A 15073-nucleotide genomic window follows, 5' to 3' on the forward strand; every position below is an offset into this window, starting at 1 on the left:
TCAGACGTCAGAACTGGTTTCTGTTTGGATAAATCAGGCTAACATTAGTCTTCTTAAATGACCTTTCCAAAGCCATAAACCCATCCCTTTTAAAAATGTGTAAATGTTGTTTAAAGGCTACATCTGTGCCAGAAAATCAACCAGATTAATTTAACATTGCAAGTTCTGCCAAAAAGAGTGGTCAAAACTTCATCCAGAGCTATGACAGAAGCTTTTTGGTGGATACCATAAGAGTGTAGTTGAACTGCAACTTACCAAGTCAACCAAATATTAGTGTTTTTAAAAAAAATATTAAAGGTTTTTGTAGTTTAGTCATCCTACCCTGGATAAATCAAATCAGTCATTTACCACTTAAATTAATACAACGTGCCTATGATGAGTGTATGTAAACTTCTGACTGCAATGAAATGTTAAAATAGCATTCATTAATAATCATATTCAGTGAAGAACAAAGTTTGACATTTAGGTAAAGTGAGTCACCTCTTTAGCCATGACAAATATGACTGCATGATCTCCCATAAGTACTGACCCACTTACACAGGTGGCTGAGATCGTATAAATGTGAGAGCATCATCTAATCTTCACACGTATTGATGTCGTAATCACATACACAGGATTATGTGCCTGCCTCTTTGATTAGGAGGTCTAAGCTCTTATTACTGGTGCAGTCCACACTGACAGAAAAAAAAGTAGATTAATGTGTTTTCACTGGTTCAGAGGAGTGTAAAGAAGGAAAAACAAAGGTGAGCAGCAGTCTCCATAATGTGGGTTTGTCTGAATTAAAGGCTTTCAAATTTAGGCCAGTGGAAATGAGAGGCTTGTCAATGATCAAAGCCTTCAGTGTGTAATCAGGAGAGCTGAATAAAATGAGATTATACAATAACCTGCTGGCCCACACCCACTCTAACCCTAAGACATACTGTATATTTTCATCATGCTGTGTACAAGTGCATGCAGGCACAATGATTGATGTCTGTGGACCAGATGTTCCTGAGATGTTAAGGTGGAGAGAAAATGCAAAAGTTTTGTGAATTAAAGTTTTTCAGTTTTGTGTTTTCTCACCTTGATATACGTATATAGTTCTGCATTAAACAAACATCCACCATTAGGTATTTAGAAATCAATACCAGAAAATAGTTTTAGTAGTGAAGACTGCAGAAGTAGAAAAATGTGGAAATCATATATAGAAGAAAGTTAAAACAATCTAAAACAGCTTCCATAGTTTAAATTCCCTAAAGTAGCCACTCAAAAACGTTCAATACAAAAAAAACTGGATTTTATTTGTAACAGAAAACATTTCGCTCCTCATCCGAGGAGCTTTCTCAATTCAAAGAGCAGTGAGTGTTGGGTTCAGGTTATAAAGCTGAGATAAGATACACATACATATGTAGATTGACAAATCACACCTTAACAGTAGGGGTTTCTTAAGGTCTTTGTTACTCTAATTCACAGTTGAGGCCCCTTTGTTCCCATTAGGTGTGAAAACTGGCTGGGAATCAGTCTTAAAGTTGCATTATATGTTTTTGAAAGTTAAAATCTGATGTTAAGAGATGTTTTTTCTCTTTAACATAAATTGCTTCCTTCACCCCCCTCTCAAACCATCTGTGTTCTCGGTCCAAAATGTGCACATTTTGGTCCTCAAAAGAATGTCCCTTATCTGTGAGGTGGAGGTGAACAGCTGAGTCTTGTCCAGAGGAGGTGGCTCTCCTGTGTTGAGCCATGCGTCTGTGAAGAGGCTGTGTAGTTTCCCCAATGTAGAGGTCTGGACAGTCCTCGCTGCACTGGACCACATACACTACACCACTCTGTTTGTGTATGGGTGTTTTGTCCTTAGGGTGGACCAGCCTCTGTCTGAGAGTCCAGCTGGGTTTGAAATGTACTGGGATGTTGTGTTTGTTGAAAATCCTTCTGAATTTCTCTGATACTCCAGCAACATAAGGGATGACAAGTTTGATATGGCTGTCGACGAGGAAGAGGGCCAGCCACAGAGGAGGGGGCATGCCAAAGACACCATCTTAGCACCAACATAACTGGTTTGTTCCACTTTGGAGTAAGCTCTATGGGGGAAGCATCAGTTTTGTGTTGTGTGTTTCCTTGATTGATGAAGTCTTCCAGATGGAAGGCGAAACGTTTCAGAAAAAAAAAGAAACTGTCCAGATGAGCATGCATCAGGATGTCCAGATGACCTGACTGAAAATTGTTGGAAAGAATGACAATGTTTTTCCGTCTGTTGTTCTCCTTGTTCTGTTTATTAGTGTGTTTTGTAGATTTCCTCGCTGACTTGACAAAAGTCCATTTAGGATATCCACATGCTTGGAGAGCTTCTTGAATGTGTTTCTGTTCCTTTTCCTTCCATTCTGTCTTCGTGGGGATGCGTTCGGCCCGATGCTGTAAAGTTCTGATGACAGAGAGTTTGTGTTCCAATGGATGGTGAGAGTCAAACAGAAGATACTGGTCTGTGTGGGTTGGTTTTCTGTAAACTTCAATGTTGAGGCTGTCCTCTCTTTCCATCTGAACCAAACAGTCCAAAAAAGGCAGCTTGTTGTCGTTTGCATCCTTTCTGGTGAATTTGATGTTGTTATCGACCGAGTTAATGTGTCTGGTGAACACTTCTATTTCCTTGGCTTGGATTTTGACCCAAGTATCAGCTACATATCGGAACCAATGGCTTGGCGTTGTTCCCTCATTGGAGTTTAGGGCTCTTTATTCCACTTCCTCCATGTAGAGATTGGCAACAATGGGTGACACTGGAGATCCCATGGCACAGCCGTGCTTCTGTCTGTAAAAACTGCCATTGAACTTGCAATAAGTGGTGGAGAGGCAGAGATCCAACAGGGTACAGATCTGGTCTGGGGTGAAGTTGGTCCTGTTGATTAAGTCCTTGTCTTGTAGAAGTTGTTTTCTGATGTTTTCTACTGCTTCAGAAATGGGTATGCAAGTGAAAAGAGAAGTCACATCATACAATACAAGGGTTTCTCCTGGGGTTAGTTTCAAATGTTGAACTTTGTTAACAAAATCAATTGAGTTCTTTATGTGATGAGGTGTGTTTCCAACAAGAGGAGCTAAAATACCAGCCAGATGTTTAGCAATATTGTATGTCACTGAGTTAATGCTGATGATGATGCGTCTGAGTGGTGTTCCTTCTTTGTGTATTTTAGGAAGTCCATAAAGACAGGGAGTGGCTTCTTCTGGGTACAATCTATAATACAACGATCAATTGTTTTCTCCTTTTCCAGTTTTTGCAGGTAATCTGTGACTTTCTTTTTATAGGTGCTAGTTGAGTCCCTCTTCAGGGTCACGTAAGTGTCGCTGTCGCTCAGTAGTGTAATTATTTTTTCCTGGTAATCAGAAGTATTGAGGACTACTGTGCATCTTCCTTTATCAACTGGTAAAATGGTGATGTTTTGGTTCTGGCTGAGTGATGTTATAGCTTTCCTTTCCTGTGGTGTGAGATTTGAAGGAGGCGGTTTGGCACTGGAGAGGGTTGATGATATTTTCATTCTGAGTTGTTCTGCCTCCGCTTCCGTCAAGTTATCAAGTTTCCGTCAACTTCAGCTCAGGGTGTACGCTCGAGTATGAAGTCTCAACCCTCCGTGTATAAGGCAATTTAAGGCAATCTCCGCGTAATTGTGTTGTAGAATTGCGCCGCTCAAGGTGGCTGCATGTTGGAGCTGCTTTGTTACTTTAATTCTGAGATTATGCTTTTGGAAACATGAATTCCTCTTTTTCTGGATGTAACGCACATTTTTTGGATGATGGTTTCCTCTGGTATCTGATGCTGTACAGCTGGAAGGATTTTTACTGAAACTTTTTTAGTGTTGGACATTTGTTATGGTGCATAACCATGGCAACAAGGCAGTTTTCTACAACCAACAGCAGCTGATTAAGATCTCAAAAGCTCAAATAATATCTCAACTACAGCCCCAAATCTCAAATGAGTTGAAAAGGATTTTCTGTGGACGCATTCTCATCTACCTGCCAGCTGTGCGCGAGTGCCTGACCATGAGATCCTGGAACTAGCAGGAAACATGGCTCATGACAGCAGAAGGACAGGATCATCCCTCGGCATCTACAGTTGGCTGTCTGCAGCGACGAGGAGCTCGGCAGACTGCTGGGAGGAGTGGCCATCGCTCTGGGAGGAGTTATGCCCGGCATTCGGGCGATCCTACAGCCTGGGGGAACAGAGAGGCCAGCTGAGTCTGGGTGGACAGATCGGACGGCATCTGCAGCCAGTTTCTTAGGATCCACTGTGGGATGGACCTTTACAAGAGAGCCTTCCTGCCTACAGCCATCAGCATCTATAACATCTCTTAATGAAATGAGGATAACAAGTTACAACAACAAATAATTTCCCTCTGGGATTGATAAAGTATTTTTGAATTGAATTGAATTGTATGTATGTGCGTACGTACGCGCGTACCTCCGTGCAGACGGACGTACACGGGAGTATACTGGGGGCTTCACTGCTCTTTGAATTGAGAAAGCTCCTCGGATGAGGAGCGAAACGTCTTCTGTTACAAATAAAGTCCAGTTGTTTTTGTATTGAACGTTTTTGAATTCATCATGTCCTGGATGACTGAAAATATTCACCAGCATAAAGTAGCCCCTGCATCCCTTATATTGTCGATTGTTGGCATGAGGTCATCTCTGGGAAAAGCTCTTAGTAATCAGGTGAGCTTTAAGAAAAATAAATTTTTCACTTTCTTAGGCATTGTTCACACATAGCTGAGAAATTTTAACTCATAATACATTCAGAAACATTTCTGATGCTCATATTTCTGATTTCCATGGCCCCTGCCCTGACTGAATTACAAACCTTCCATCAATGGAGAACTGCTACACACTACTAGAGACAACTGTCCAGATGATCTGACTGACAAATGTTGGATTGTATACCTGGATTACTGAGCATGGACTTTGTTACTAGTAGAGACACACAATTAGAATAAAATATGTTGACTTTTAATTAGAATCAGACTAAATTGGTACTTGTAACTCATTTCTACATGCAATTAACTGCAAATAAATTGCAACATTAGCACAACATTCCCACAAATCACGTGCAAATTTATTAATCCCAAGTTAGTCCTAATGAGAAGAATTTGTCCAGAGGACCTGGCTTAACTTTTTTTTATTTTTCTACCTGGATTATTGAGCAGGCATCAGGATAGTCCCAATGAGACTTAATTATAGCTCACTCAAGTCAATTTGATTACTATTTATCTAAAGCACAGGGAAGCTACCCTCATCTATTCCTCATCAACCATGGAAAACCCCAACACACAGGCAGCAAATCGGGGGGGCTAAGAGTAGACCAACACAAGATCGGTCCCTCTCACCATGGGCAATTCCAGAGTGGAATAAAGTCCAGCCCCTCTCAAGGAGATTGGTTCTACAGCCTATGCCATGCATCGAAGTGAGCCCAACTATATTTAGTCAGTACCTCTCAACCTCACGCACAAGCTCATGCTCCTTCCCCGCTAGAAAGGTCACATTCCATGTCCCAAGGGCCAGCTTTGGTAAGCCACGATCAGAGCGCCAAGGTCCCCGCCTTCAGCCACTGCCCATGGCATCATGCACCCGACTCGTATGGCCCTTCCTGCAGGTGGTGGGCCCACAAGAAGGAAAATCCATGTTTCTTGTTCGGGCTGAGCCTGACCAGGCCCCATGGGCAGAAACCCAGTCACCATGGACTAAAAGACTTTATGACTCAAACTAGGAAATTGTGACCCGCTAGTGTTTTTAAATGAAGAGGAGGAAGACTGCGTAAACATAACATACTAACAAGTAGAGCCTGGTTGATATATAGGTAGGGTCGATATTTTAGGCCAATATAGACGTCTGGGGATCTATCGGTATCTGTGATAATTGCCTCATGCACTGATATTAGCACTTATAATTTTAACCCCTAAAATGCTGGGAACCAGCTGTAATTGTACAATGTATCCCACAGAGGGCGCATGAAGACTACTTTCAAGTCATGACCGTTCACCTAAGTTTCACTTTGATGTTCAGCACAGCCAAAGCAGGGTGAAATACTGTGTAGTGTATTTTGCTGAAGAGAGCATGGTAATTTTATTTAACTGATCTGTAAAACAAACCAACAATAATAAATTATCTTCAGTCCTCCAATATTAGCTACGTGCCTCTCAAGTTAGCAAGCTAACATTTAGATAACCTAGCATAGGCTATTGCCTTGTAAAATTTTATCCAAAACAATAAATATAGAGACAAAATATATCATTGTTAGTAACGTTATCTTTGTCGTCCTCATTGAAATGCATTGTTTGTCTGAAATCTTTACTTCTCTGCAAAGAAAAAAAAATGCTTCTGTGGTCAATAATAATTAGACCTTCACCATATGTGACTGACTATTTAAACAATAAACAGGAAGGGTGTTTCTTTATTTAATTAATATTTTTATAACGCACTTGATAACTTTATGGTGAATAGTGGATAGAAAATGTGAATGCTCGTTAGGAATATTGTTTTTATGACCAGTGCACCACTTGTAAACCTACTGTGGGACTACGTACATATAACATGGATCTGATTTACTTAGCTTCATAGCTGCTAACAGCTGTGCTAAATAAACAAGACTCACTCCATTCGCTGTTTACTTAGATTCTTGCGGGTGGACAGAACTCAAAAATGTTAAGCCATTATATCGGTTATCGGCATTTGCCTTAAATGGTAAATAGTAAATGGACTGTACTTATATAGCTCCTTTCTATCTGATCAAGATTCTCAAAGTGCTTTACACTACAATCTGTGCCTCATTTACCCATTCATACAGCTCTATACTAGATCTCTACAAAGATAATTGAACAAATCATTCTAAAGAGACTAATCAGTGCTTTATCACATTCATACACTGATGGGACACACATCGGAGGCATCGAGGGGTTCAGTGTCTTGCCCAGGGACACTTCACCATGTGACTGCTGGTGGATTCAAACCCTCAACTCTTGCACTGGAGGACGACTGCTCTAACCACTCAGCCACAGCCCCCAGTATCAGTATCGGTGATGGCCAAAATTTCCATATCGGTCAGGCTCTACTAAGAATGAAGAGTATCTGAGTGGAAATCTCTGTTTTCACGCTCAAACATGGTGTTTATATGAAATATATTTTGCTGTCTACATGGTTGCATGCTGCTATTTTAAAATTTGGTAATTTTGACTCTTTTTTTTCTAAAACAAAGAAAATTAGTTTGGTTTTTAAAAAAGTACAAAAGATATCCTCCTTGCACTAAAATTAATGGACTCATTTTACTCAACTATAACCTAATTGCCAGTCTTTTTTATGGAAACCTTGGGCCCATTTACACGACGTGAGTGAAACCGCACCTTTCTCTCTGCGGTTCAAGCTATTCATTTACCAGTCGCGCCCCTCGTTGAATCTGGAGGTTTTTCAACCCACCCCTCAAAGTGGAGGTTTTCAAGGAGACCACCCACTGATGTGTCAACAGCTCCCGCAAAGCTGTGAAATCACATATGTACTACAGGCATATATTTAACGCACGCACAGACCAACAGCATATTTCTATCAACAACAATAACGCCAGAGTGTAACATACTACTTTCTGTGCTACGACTTATGTAATATATTTTGGGTCTTGTAGTTAGTCTACACCAAAATGTAGGAGCTGTGACCGACATCTGCGTTGGGAAGAGACACCAGTCAGATCCAGTTTGAAATTGCTGAACGAGCCTGTCGAGGCAGGTGTATATTTCACGTGTCGTGCTTGAGTATAACATACTAAACGTGCTAAATAAAAACAGTAACAATAATAAACAGTATTTCTGTTAATGGTGGGAAATATAATGAAGCTATATGAGCTAAATGAAGCTATCTGGACATTATGTAATTCAAGTTATGTGATTAAAATGATGCAAAATATATTTCATGTTATTAAAGTTCAAAATGAAGACATCAGGTTTAATTTTTATTTATTTATTCAACACAACAAACTGTATGTCACATAAACTTAGATAAGAAAATTGAACACACTATTAAAAACACATTAATCAAACTTTAAACTACATTAATGCTGTGGTGCTATTTAAGAGACTGAGCTGAATACAGCACCTCAGACTGAGGAAGTCTTTCTACAAACGTTTCTACATTTTTTTTTGCTTTGTTTTGTTTTTTTGAATGTCCAGAGGACCAGATTGAACTTTTTGGGATTTTTCTACCTGGATTATTGAGCATGCATCAGGATACATTAATGACTGTACTCTTACTCTCTGTTGTCATTCTGGATTCTGGCGCCATGTTGTTTATCCAGCTTGTTCAGGCTGTTACTCATTTGTTAATGTAGCTGAAAACATTGAATGGATTGGAAAAAAGAACTGAGGAGAATTTTAAGTAAATAGTTGATCCAACATTTCTCTTCGACGTCCTCCTACACCACCGAGCTTCAGGCCGAGGTGTAAGTAAGCTCGTTCTGAACCGGTCTGCCTCTGGTGGGAAGATAGCTTCTCCTCACAGGAAAAAAAATCTTTGTTGTTTGTGTAACCAAAGTAAACACATCCAAACATTATTAAGAACATGGATTTACCTGCTGTAGCATTGCTCAACTGTCACAGAGTAGAAAGCCCAACATCATCTGCGGCAGCGCTGGTTTGCACAGCGACCGGTGTCGAGTTGTTAGACGAAGTGGTCCGAGTGGCGTCAAATCTGTTGACTTGTATCCAAAATCCAGCTTTAAGTTTTGTTATCTGGGCTTTCAGCCCAGAGGAAAGACCTTACAGACACTAGTCCTAGGCAGCACGCATGCTAAAAAAACTCCCAGCCTTGTTCATTACTCAAAACCGCAATCATGGGTAAGACTGCCGACCTGACTGCTGTCCAGAAGGCCATCATTGACACCCTCAAGCAAGAGGGTAAGACACAGAAAGAAATTGCTGAACTAATGGGCTGTTCCCAGAGTGCTGTATCAAGGCACCTCAGTGGGAAGTCTGTGGGAAGGGAAAAGTGTGGCAGAAAACGCTGCACAACGAGAAGAGGTGACCGGACCCTGAGGAGGATTGTGGAGAAGGGCCAATTCCAGACCTTGGGGGACCTGCGGAAGCAGTGGACTGAGTCTGGAGTAGAAACATCCAGAGCCACCGTGCACAGGCGTGTGCAGGAAATGGGCTACAGGTGCCGCATTCCCCAGGTCAAGCAACTTTTGAACCAGAAACAGCGGCAGAAGCGCCTGACCTGGGCTACAGAGAAGCAGCACTGGACTGTTGCTCAGTGGTCCAAAGTACTTTTTTCTGATGAAAGCAAATTTTGCATGTCATTCGGAAATCAAGGTGCCAGAGTCTGGAGGAAGACTGGGGAGAAGGAAATGCCAAAATGCCTGAAGTCCATTGTGAAGCACCCACAGTCAGTGATGGTCTGGGGTGCAATGTCAGCTGCTGGTGTTGGTCCACTGTGTTTTATCAAGGGCAGGGTCAATGCAGCTAGCTATCAGGATATTTTGGAGCACTTCATGCTTCCATCTGCTGAAAAGCTTTATGGAGATGAAGATTTCATTTTTCAGCACGACCTGGCACCCGCTCACAGTGCCAAAACCACTGGTAAATGGTTTACTGACCATGGTATTACTGTGCTCAATTGGCCTGCCAACTCTCCTGACCTGAACCCCATAGAGAACCTGTGGGATATTGTGAAGAGAAAGTTGAGAGACACAAGAACCAACACTCTGGATGAGCTTAAGGCCGCTATCAAAGCATCCTGGGCCTCCATAACACCTCAGCAGTGCCACAGGCTGATTGTCTCCATGCCACGCCGCATTGAAGCAGTCATTCATGCAAAAGGATTCCCGACCAAGTATTGAGTGCATAACTGAACATGATTATTTGAAGGTTGGCGTTTTTTGTATTAAAAACACTTGTCTTTCATTGGTGGGATGAAATATGCTAATTTTTTGGGACATGCATTTTGGGTTTTCATGAGCTGTATGCCATAATCATCAGTATTAAAACAATTAAAGACCTGAAATATTTCAGTTGGTGTGCAATGAATCTGAAATATATGAAAGTTTCATTTTTATCATTACATTATGGAAAATAATGACCTTTATCACAATATGCTAATTTTTTGAGAAGGACCTGTAATTGATGTGCTGCGGTTTAATGTAAACACAAAACGTGCTCCGTGTCATTGCAGATTTTTCCTCAGATCAACTTCCAAATAAAAAACCTACGTTTTCCCCCTCCGTGTTCATGTAAATGGGACCTTGGTGAAGTTATTCTCAGCATCTCAGCCTCTAAACCTTCAGATTCCTGCAGCTGTAACGGCTAAATGTTAACGGTGTGCTGGTGATTTGCATTCAAGTAAAAAGAGAAAAGTCAAACTTAAGTTCAGGGGGTTGGTCTGTAAAAACGATTGGTCCCACGTCTGAATAAGTCAGAGTCAGAGTTTCTTTATTGTCATTCGCACCTCATGTGGTACATGTGGTGGAGCGAAATTATGTACACAGGGTCCCAGTTACATCCAACAATAAAATGTATAAGAAAAACAGTAATAACATCTAAGATATGAACTAAGAAAAACATCAACTAAATATACACTAAGCACTCATAACATAAAACATTGAACATCAGCACAAACATGAACATGAGTCTGTGTGAGCAGATGTGCACGCACGAACACATCAACATTGAAACAACATTGAAACAGATAAGAATAAGCATCCATTGTTTAAGAGGATGTATCAGCAAAATTATAATAGGCGTTCCTTTTTTTGTTTGTTTTTTTATTTGATTTTTTTTTCATCAAAATTGTGGACAGCACGCAAACTTTCTATTTGTTTACATTTGACACCTCTACAATGACCTTGTGTTGCCTACTAAAATACATTAAGCTATAATGGAACTAAACAACTTTGAATCCCATTCATCTTAACAGAAGCATTTAAATAAAATTGACAAAATGAGCCTGCTGCCAAGACTCATGGTTGATGACCACAGTGTTGACTACTCACCTTGGCCTTTTCGTGCACTGAAGTGTCAAATTACACGCGCTGACATAATGAGTTTGTTTTGCTTCGCTCCAGGTGCTGGTCCTCTCCACCAGGTTACTAAGACCCACAGATATCCCCGAGCTGCTCTTCGCCACCCAAAGACTGGTGCCTGATGTCGGTTTCTAAAAGGCTGTGACTTGAAACAACACAAGCACCGCTTCCATCTAGACAACTGAGGAATTAATTATGTGTAAAGATAGAGGGGAATTTTTTTTATTTTATGCAAATTAAACATTCCTGTCATGTTTGTCAAGGTTTAAAATCCAAATGCATTGAACATTAAAAGAATAAAAAGTTAAATATGTTTCAGCTCTTTGATGTTTGTTGTTCACACACATTTATCACACTTGGCCATTGTGAACAGGAGGGAGTGCTGAAGTAGCTTTGAAAATAGACGGGTCACAACGAACTGTTTTCGTCTTCACAAGAGCTCACCTACACTCAGTTTCTCCTCCAGCTTTATTTTTGCCATCATGAAACACTCGCCCACCTCTTACACTACAGATCTGTATAAATAAAAGTTGAATGAAAAAAAAAATAGCAAAAGATCTTCGGTTACAATTCAGCCATTTTTTGGCAGCCACCTAATTTGTCAGATTATAAGGGTCTGCAGGGAAGTTTCACATTATTTACAATCGGGTTTTACTTTTTGGAAGATTGATTACGATTTATCGCTCCGACAGAGGCTTTTGAAGTTTTCAGAAAAATCAATAAAACAAGGTTTTCTCAGAAAATTTGTCTCGTGTTATTTTGAGGTGCATCTCTGGTGCTGGTTTTTATTTTAGTCAGATCAAAGGTGCTGGAAGCAGCTGTAGTCACAGCTTCATTGTGTTTGTGTCGTCATCGTCTTTTTACCGCTGCACGTTACCAAGGTCTTTGGTTTATTCATGGTCAGTCTGTGTGCGTCATCTTCAGACAGACATCACAAATGGTTTGAAAGGTTTACAGGTAATACATTTGTTTTGCAACTTCAGATCTTTTTTTAAATTCGCACAAGTGCCAAAAATAAAGTCAAACATAAGTTTCATTTTTTTAATCCTTTTATTGTGCACAGTGAATGTGTAGCAATAACAAATTAGCCCTTTGGACCAGTTTTAGTGCATTAGTGGTCATAATAAACATCTGCGACATCAGCCTGCTGCTCCATCGTGCACATCTTGAAAACTCAAAACATTAGGACTACGTGCACTGCAGATGTCGACAGCCTGAGCACGCACACAGCTCCACCAACTCCTGGCTCGAGTCGGTAAAACATTTGCCAGAGCCGTGGAGTCTGAATAATCAACTGCTCCGAGGAGCCGCAGTCCTTCAGAGCTGCTGTTGCCAGGAGAACTGGGTGAAGTTTTTATTTATTTATATGCAGTTTGTCACCTTATCAGCCTCAGACGGCAATTTGTGTGTCCTCAAACGTCTCCTGAACAGGAAAAAGTCCCTGCTCGTCTTTACACGTTTTCAGACACGACTGACTCCTGCCCAGCAGGAGGTCCACACCTCTTCAGATCATTTACCTTCTGTTAGACAGACGTTCATCTCACTGTTGCCTTCAGTCTGACTGGACATCAAGTGGAGAAGCTCTGTCCTTCCATTAGGACCACTCAGGATCAGTTTCAGCAGCTTTCCTCACACTAACGTGACAGTCCTGACTTTTGCTGACAGCGCCTGCTTAAAGCGTCTCTTCAGATCTTGCATGTTGGGAGATTTTGGTCGGGGGATGAGGGGGGAGCGTCTCTTCTCCGTGGCAGCACCAGCAGAGGTGTGTGAGGGGCCAGCAGTACAGGGTGGCTGCTTGGCTAGCTGGCAGCACAGCCTGTGGAAAGCCTCATGCACCTGGTTATAGTCTTCGCTGGCAGAAACCTCGTAGGAGGCGCAGCCCAGTGAGCTCGCCAACAGAGGGCCCTGCTGGGAGTCAACACACCGCAGGTGCAGCAGGTCTGCTTTGTTAGCCAGCAGGATCACAGGAGGCATGTTGGACCCACCTGCACGAACGACCAGCTGATGTAGCTGATCCACCAAATCAAAGCTGCCTCGGTCTGTCACGGAGTACACCAGCACCACGGCATCAGCCCACTGGATGGAGCAGCTGACGTGGTCAGGCAGGCCGATACCGTTATCAGTCATCTGAGGAGAAAAGAAAGGGGAAGTTGATTAGTCACTTTCCTAAAAAAATTTATTAAATATAAAAAACAAAATCAGTCCATTTTTATGCAGTTGGAAACTTTTGTAATGCCTGGGATGCTGAGTGAAACAGACATGAGGGATAACATTACTGCTGCAGAACAGAGTGAGGGTGGAGGCTGATCTGGACTCAGTTTGGTCCAGACGTTCATCTGAATGGGAGACGGCCAGAATGAGTTTAATTCAGGGGAAAAAACTAACTTTATCCCCACAGCATGTTTGGGTTTGCAATGGAGACCAAACAGAGGTTTAGATCACAGCCAGTGTTTATTATTATTTTTCATGAGGTTTTTAAAGCAGCCAGCTCACAGGAAAATGTAATTATGTCCCAGTTTATCTGAGGAGAATAATCACCCACCTCTGCACCAGGAGTGTCCTGAACCTGAATGATCACTTGTTCTCCGTCCACCTGGACCTCTCTGGAGTACAGGTTACCTGCACACATCAGAGGAAACAAAGTTTAGCAGCAAACACTTTAAACGAGGAGCCACTCTCTCCGTGAACAATCCTCCAACTTGCCTGCATTTCGCTCATAGTCTCCAATGAAACGCCTGGTTAAAAATCTCACCACCAGAGCTGAAATAATAAACAAAGTTACAATAGTGACCAGATATCTCGCTCTTTTATAGACACAGGTGAGCTTTTTAATTTTTCTTACCGGTTTTGCCCACTCCGCTGCCTCCAATAACAGCTATTTTAATGACCCGGCTCGGGACGGAGTTTTCAGGTGCGGTGCACTCCGCTATGGTCGTCATGTTCTGGATGAGCCGCATCGTTTCCTCGGCTGTAAAAGTCGAGGATTAAAAGATAAACAAATAAACTCGTCCAGAGCAGTCTGGGTGAGCCCTCTGAGGAGAACTGTGAAGTAGCCCAAAGATCTGAAGCACCGCTCCAACTGACTGCAGCTGCTGAGGAGCCGCACGAGACTTTTAACAGCGCTCCGCCCTGCTCGCATCTGATTGGATGCTGGAGCGCCCCCTTACTCACGCGCCTCCTCGCTCCGCCTACACGTGGATCTGAGGTCAGGTCTGAAGAACAGGTGGACAAAACCATAGATATCATACACTAGATCCCTCATCGGCTGCTGCGGCGCAGGAATTTCGGCCGCCAACTTGGAACGGTCGTCCTTATTTGGTTAAAGCAGAAGATGTTTCAGCACTTCGCAGCTTATTTCTGTTCTAATCGACGGACTGTTGACGTCAGGTATTGGGGGATAACTTTTCACAGTAAGATGAACATATTATAGTATTTTGTGAATATAATATTACTGTACTGTATTTATGTCCACCAGCTGATGTGATGTTCAGTGTAACACGGTGTTCAGCTGCAATGAAGCTGACTGAGATCTGATGACAGGAATATTTTTCTAACAAGCACACTCACTATTTCAGCAGCTTTGGTTTATTATCAAGAGATATGCATCAAAACTGGAGTTTTGTTTAAGTTCTAGGATATAAAAAAATAAAACTAGGGAGAATATAGGAAATAGAAAATAAGATTGACCTCCTTTGTACAATGTTTTTGTGTAAACACAAATCTCCTTTTTTCATTGTGAAGGTTTCCCAAAGAACAAGATGTGAGGAAGAGGAGGAAGTATCTTTGAGGAGGATTCATCTGAGCAGTGAATATTTTAAACTGGAGGATTTTGATCAAACTGATCAGACTGTCCGACTGAGAGATGGTGTGGTACCATCGGTTCACCTTCAAAGAGTAGGAGCATCATTATAAGTTCATTAACGTTCATAAATGTACATATTTTATTGTCAGTCACAAGGTGAGACACCTCCATGTGTTTCTATGAACAGGTAACTAGAGACTGTAAAGTTCATATTCATGATGTTTTTTCATTTCAGCTTGAAAACTGCAGGACTACAGGAACTC

At 41.6% G+C, this 15073-nt stretch overlaps 2 protein-coding genes across 2 annotated transcripts in view; one reads left to right on the plus strand and one right to left on the minus strand.

The window, feature by feature from the left end:
* LOC119407567 (sec1 family domain-containing protein 2) overlaps positions 1-11143 on the plus strand; it is a 221503-nt gene extending 210360 nt beyond the window's left edge. Inside the window, exon 5 of the mRNA XM_037674388.1 lies at positions 11051-11143. Within this exon, the coding sequence (XP_037530316.1) occupies positions 11051-11143 (93 nt within the window). The remainder of the gene's footprint in view (positions 1-11050) is intronic.
* A 1314-nt stretch (positions 11144-12457) lies between these two features.
* rasl11b (RAS-like, family 11, member B) lies at positions 12458-14089 on the minus strand. The gene is made up of 4 exons (XM_037675053.1): positions 13851-14089; positions 13712-13768; positions 13551-13627; positions 12458-13135 (listed from the first exon to the last, which is right to left on the minus strand). The coding sequence occupies exons 1-4, from the start codon at positions 13963-13965 to the stop codon at positions 12638-12640; spliced, it is 747 nt and encodes a 248-aa protein (XP_037530981.1). The 5' UTR covers positions 13966-14089; the 3' UTR covers positions 12458-12637.
* Positions 14090-15073: the final 984 nt, after the last annotated feature.

This window comes from Nematolebias whitei, chromosome 3 (genome assembly GCF_014905685.2).
Source record: "Nematolebias whitei isolate Nwh7 chromosome 3, NemWhi1, whole genome shotgun sequence".
NCBI lineage: Eukaryota > Metazoa > Chordata > Actinopteri > Cyprinodontiformes > Rivulidae > Nematolebias > Nematolebias whitei.

Coding starts and splice junctions, on each gene's coding strand:
- rasl11b (XM_037675053.1), bottom strand. CDS start 13,965: ATGCGGCTCATCCAGAACATGACGACCATAGCGGAGTGCACCGCACCT. Junction 13,769..13,850: donor CAGCGGAGTGGGCAAAACCG/GTAAGAAAAATT, acceptor TTATTATTTCAG/CTCTGGTGGTGAGATTTTTA. Junction 13,136..13,550: donor AGGACACTCCTGGTGCAGAG/GTGGGTGATTAT, acceptor TTTTCTCCTCAG/ATGACTGATAACGGTATCGG.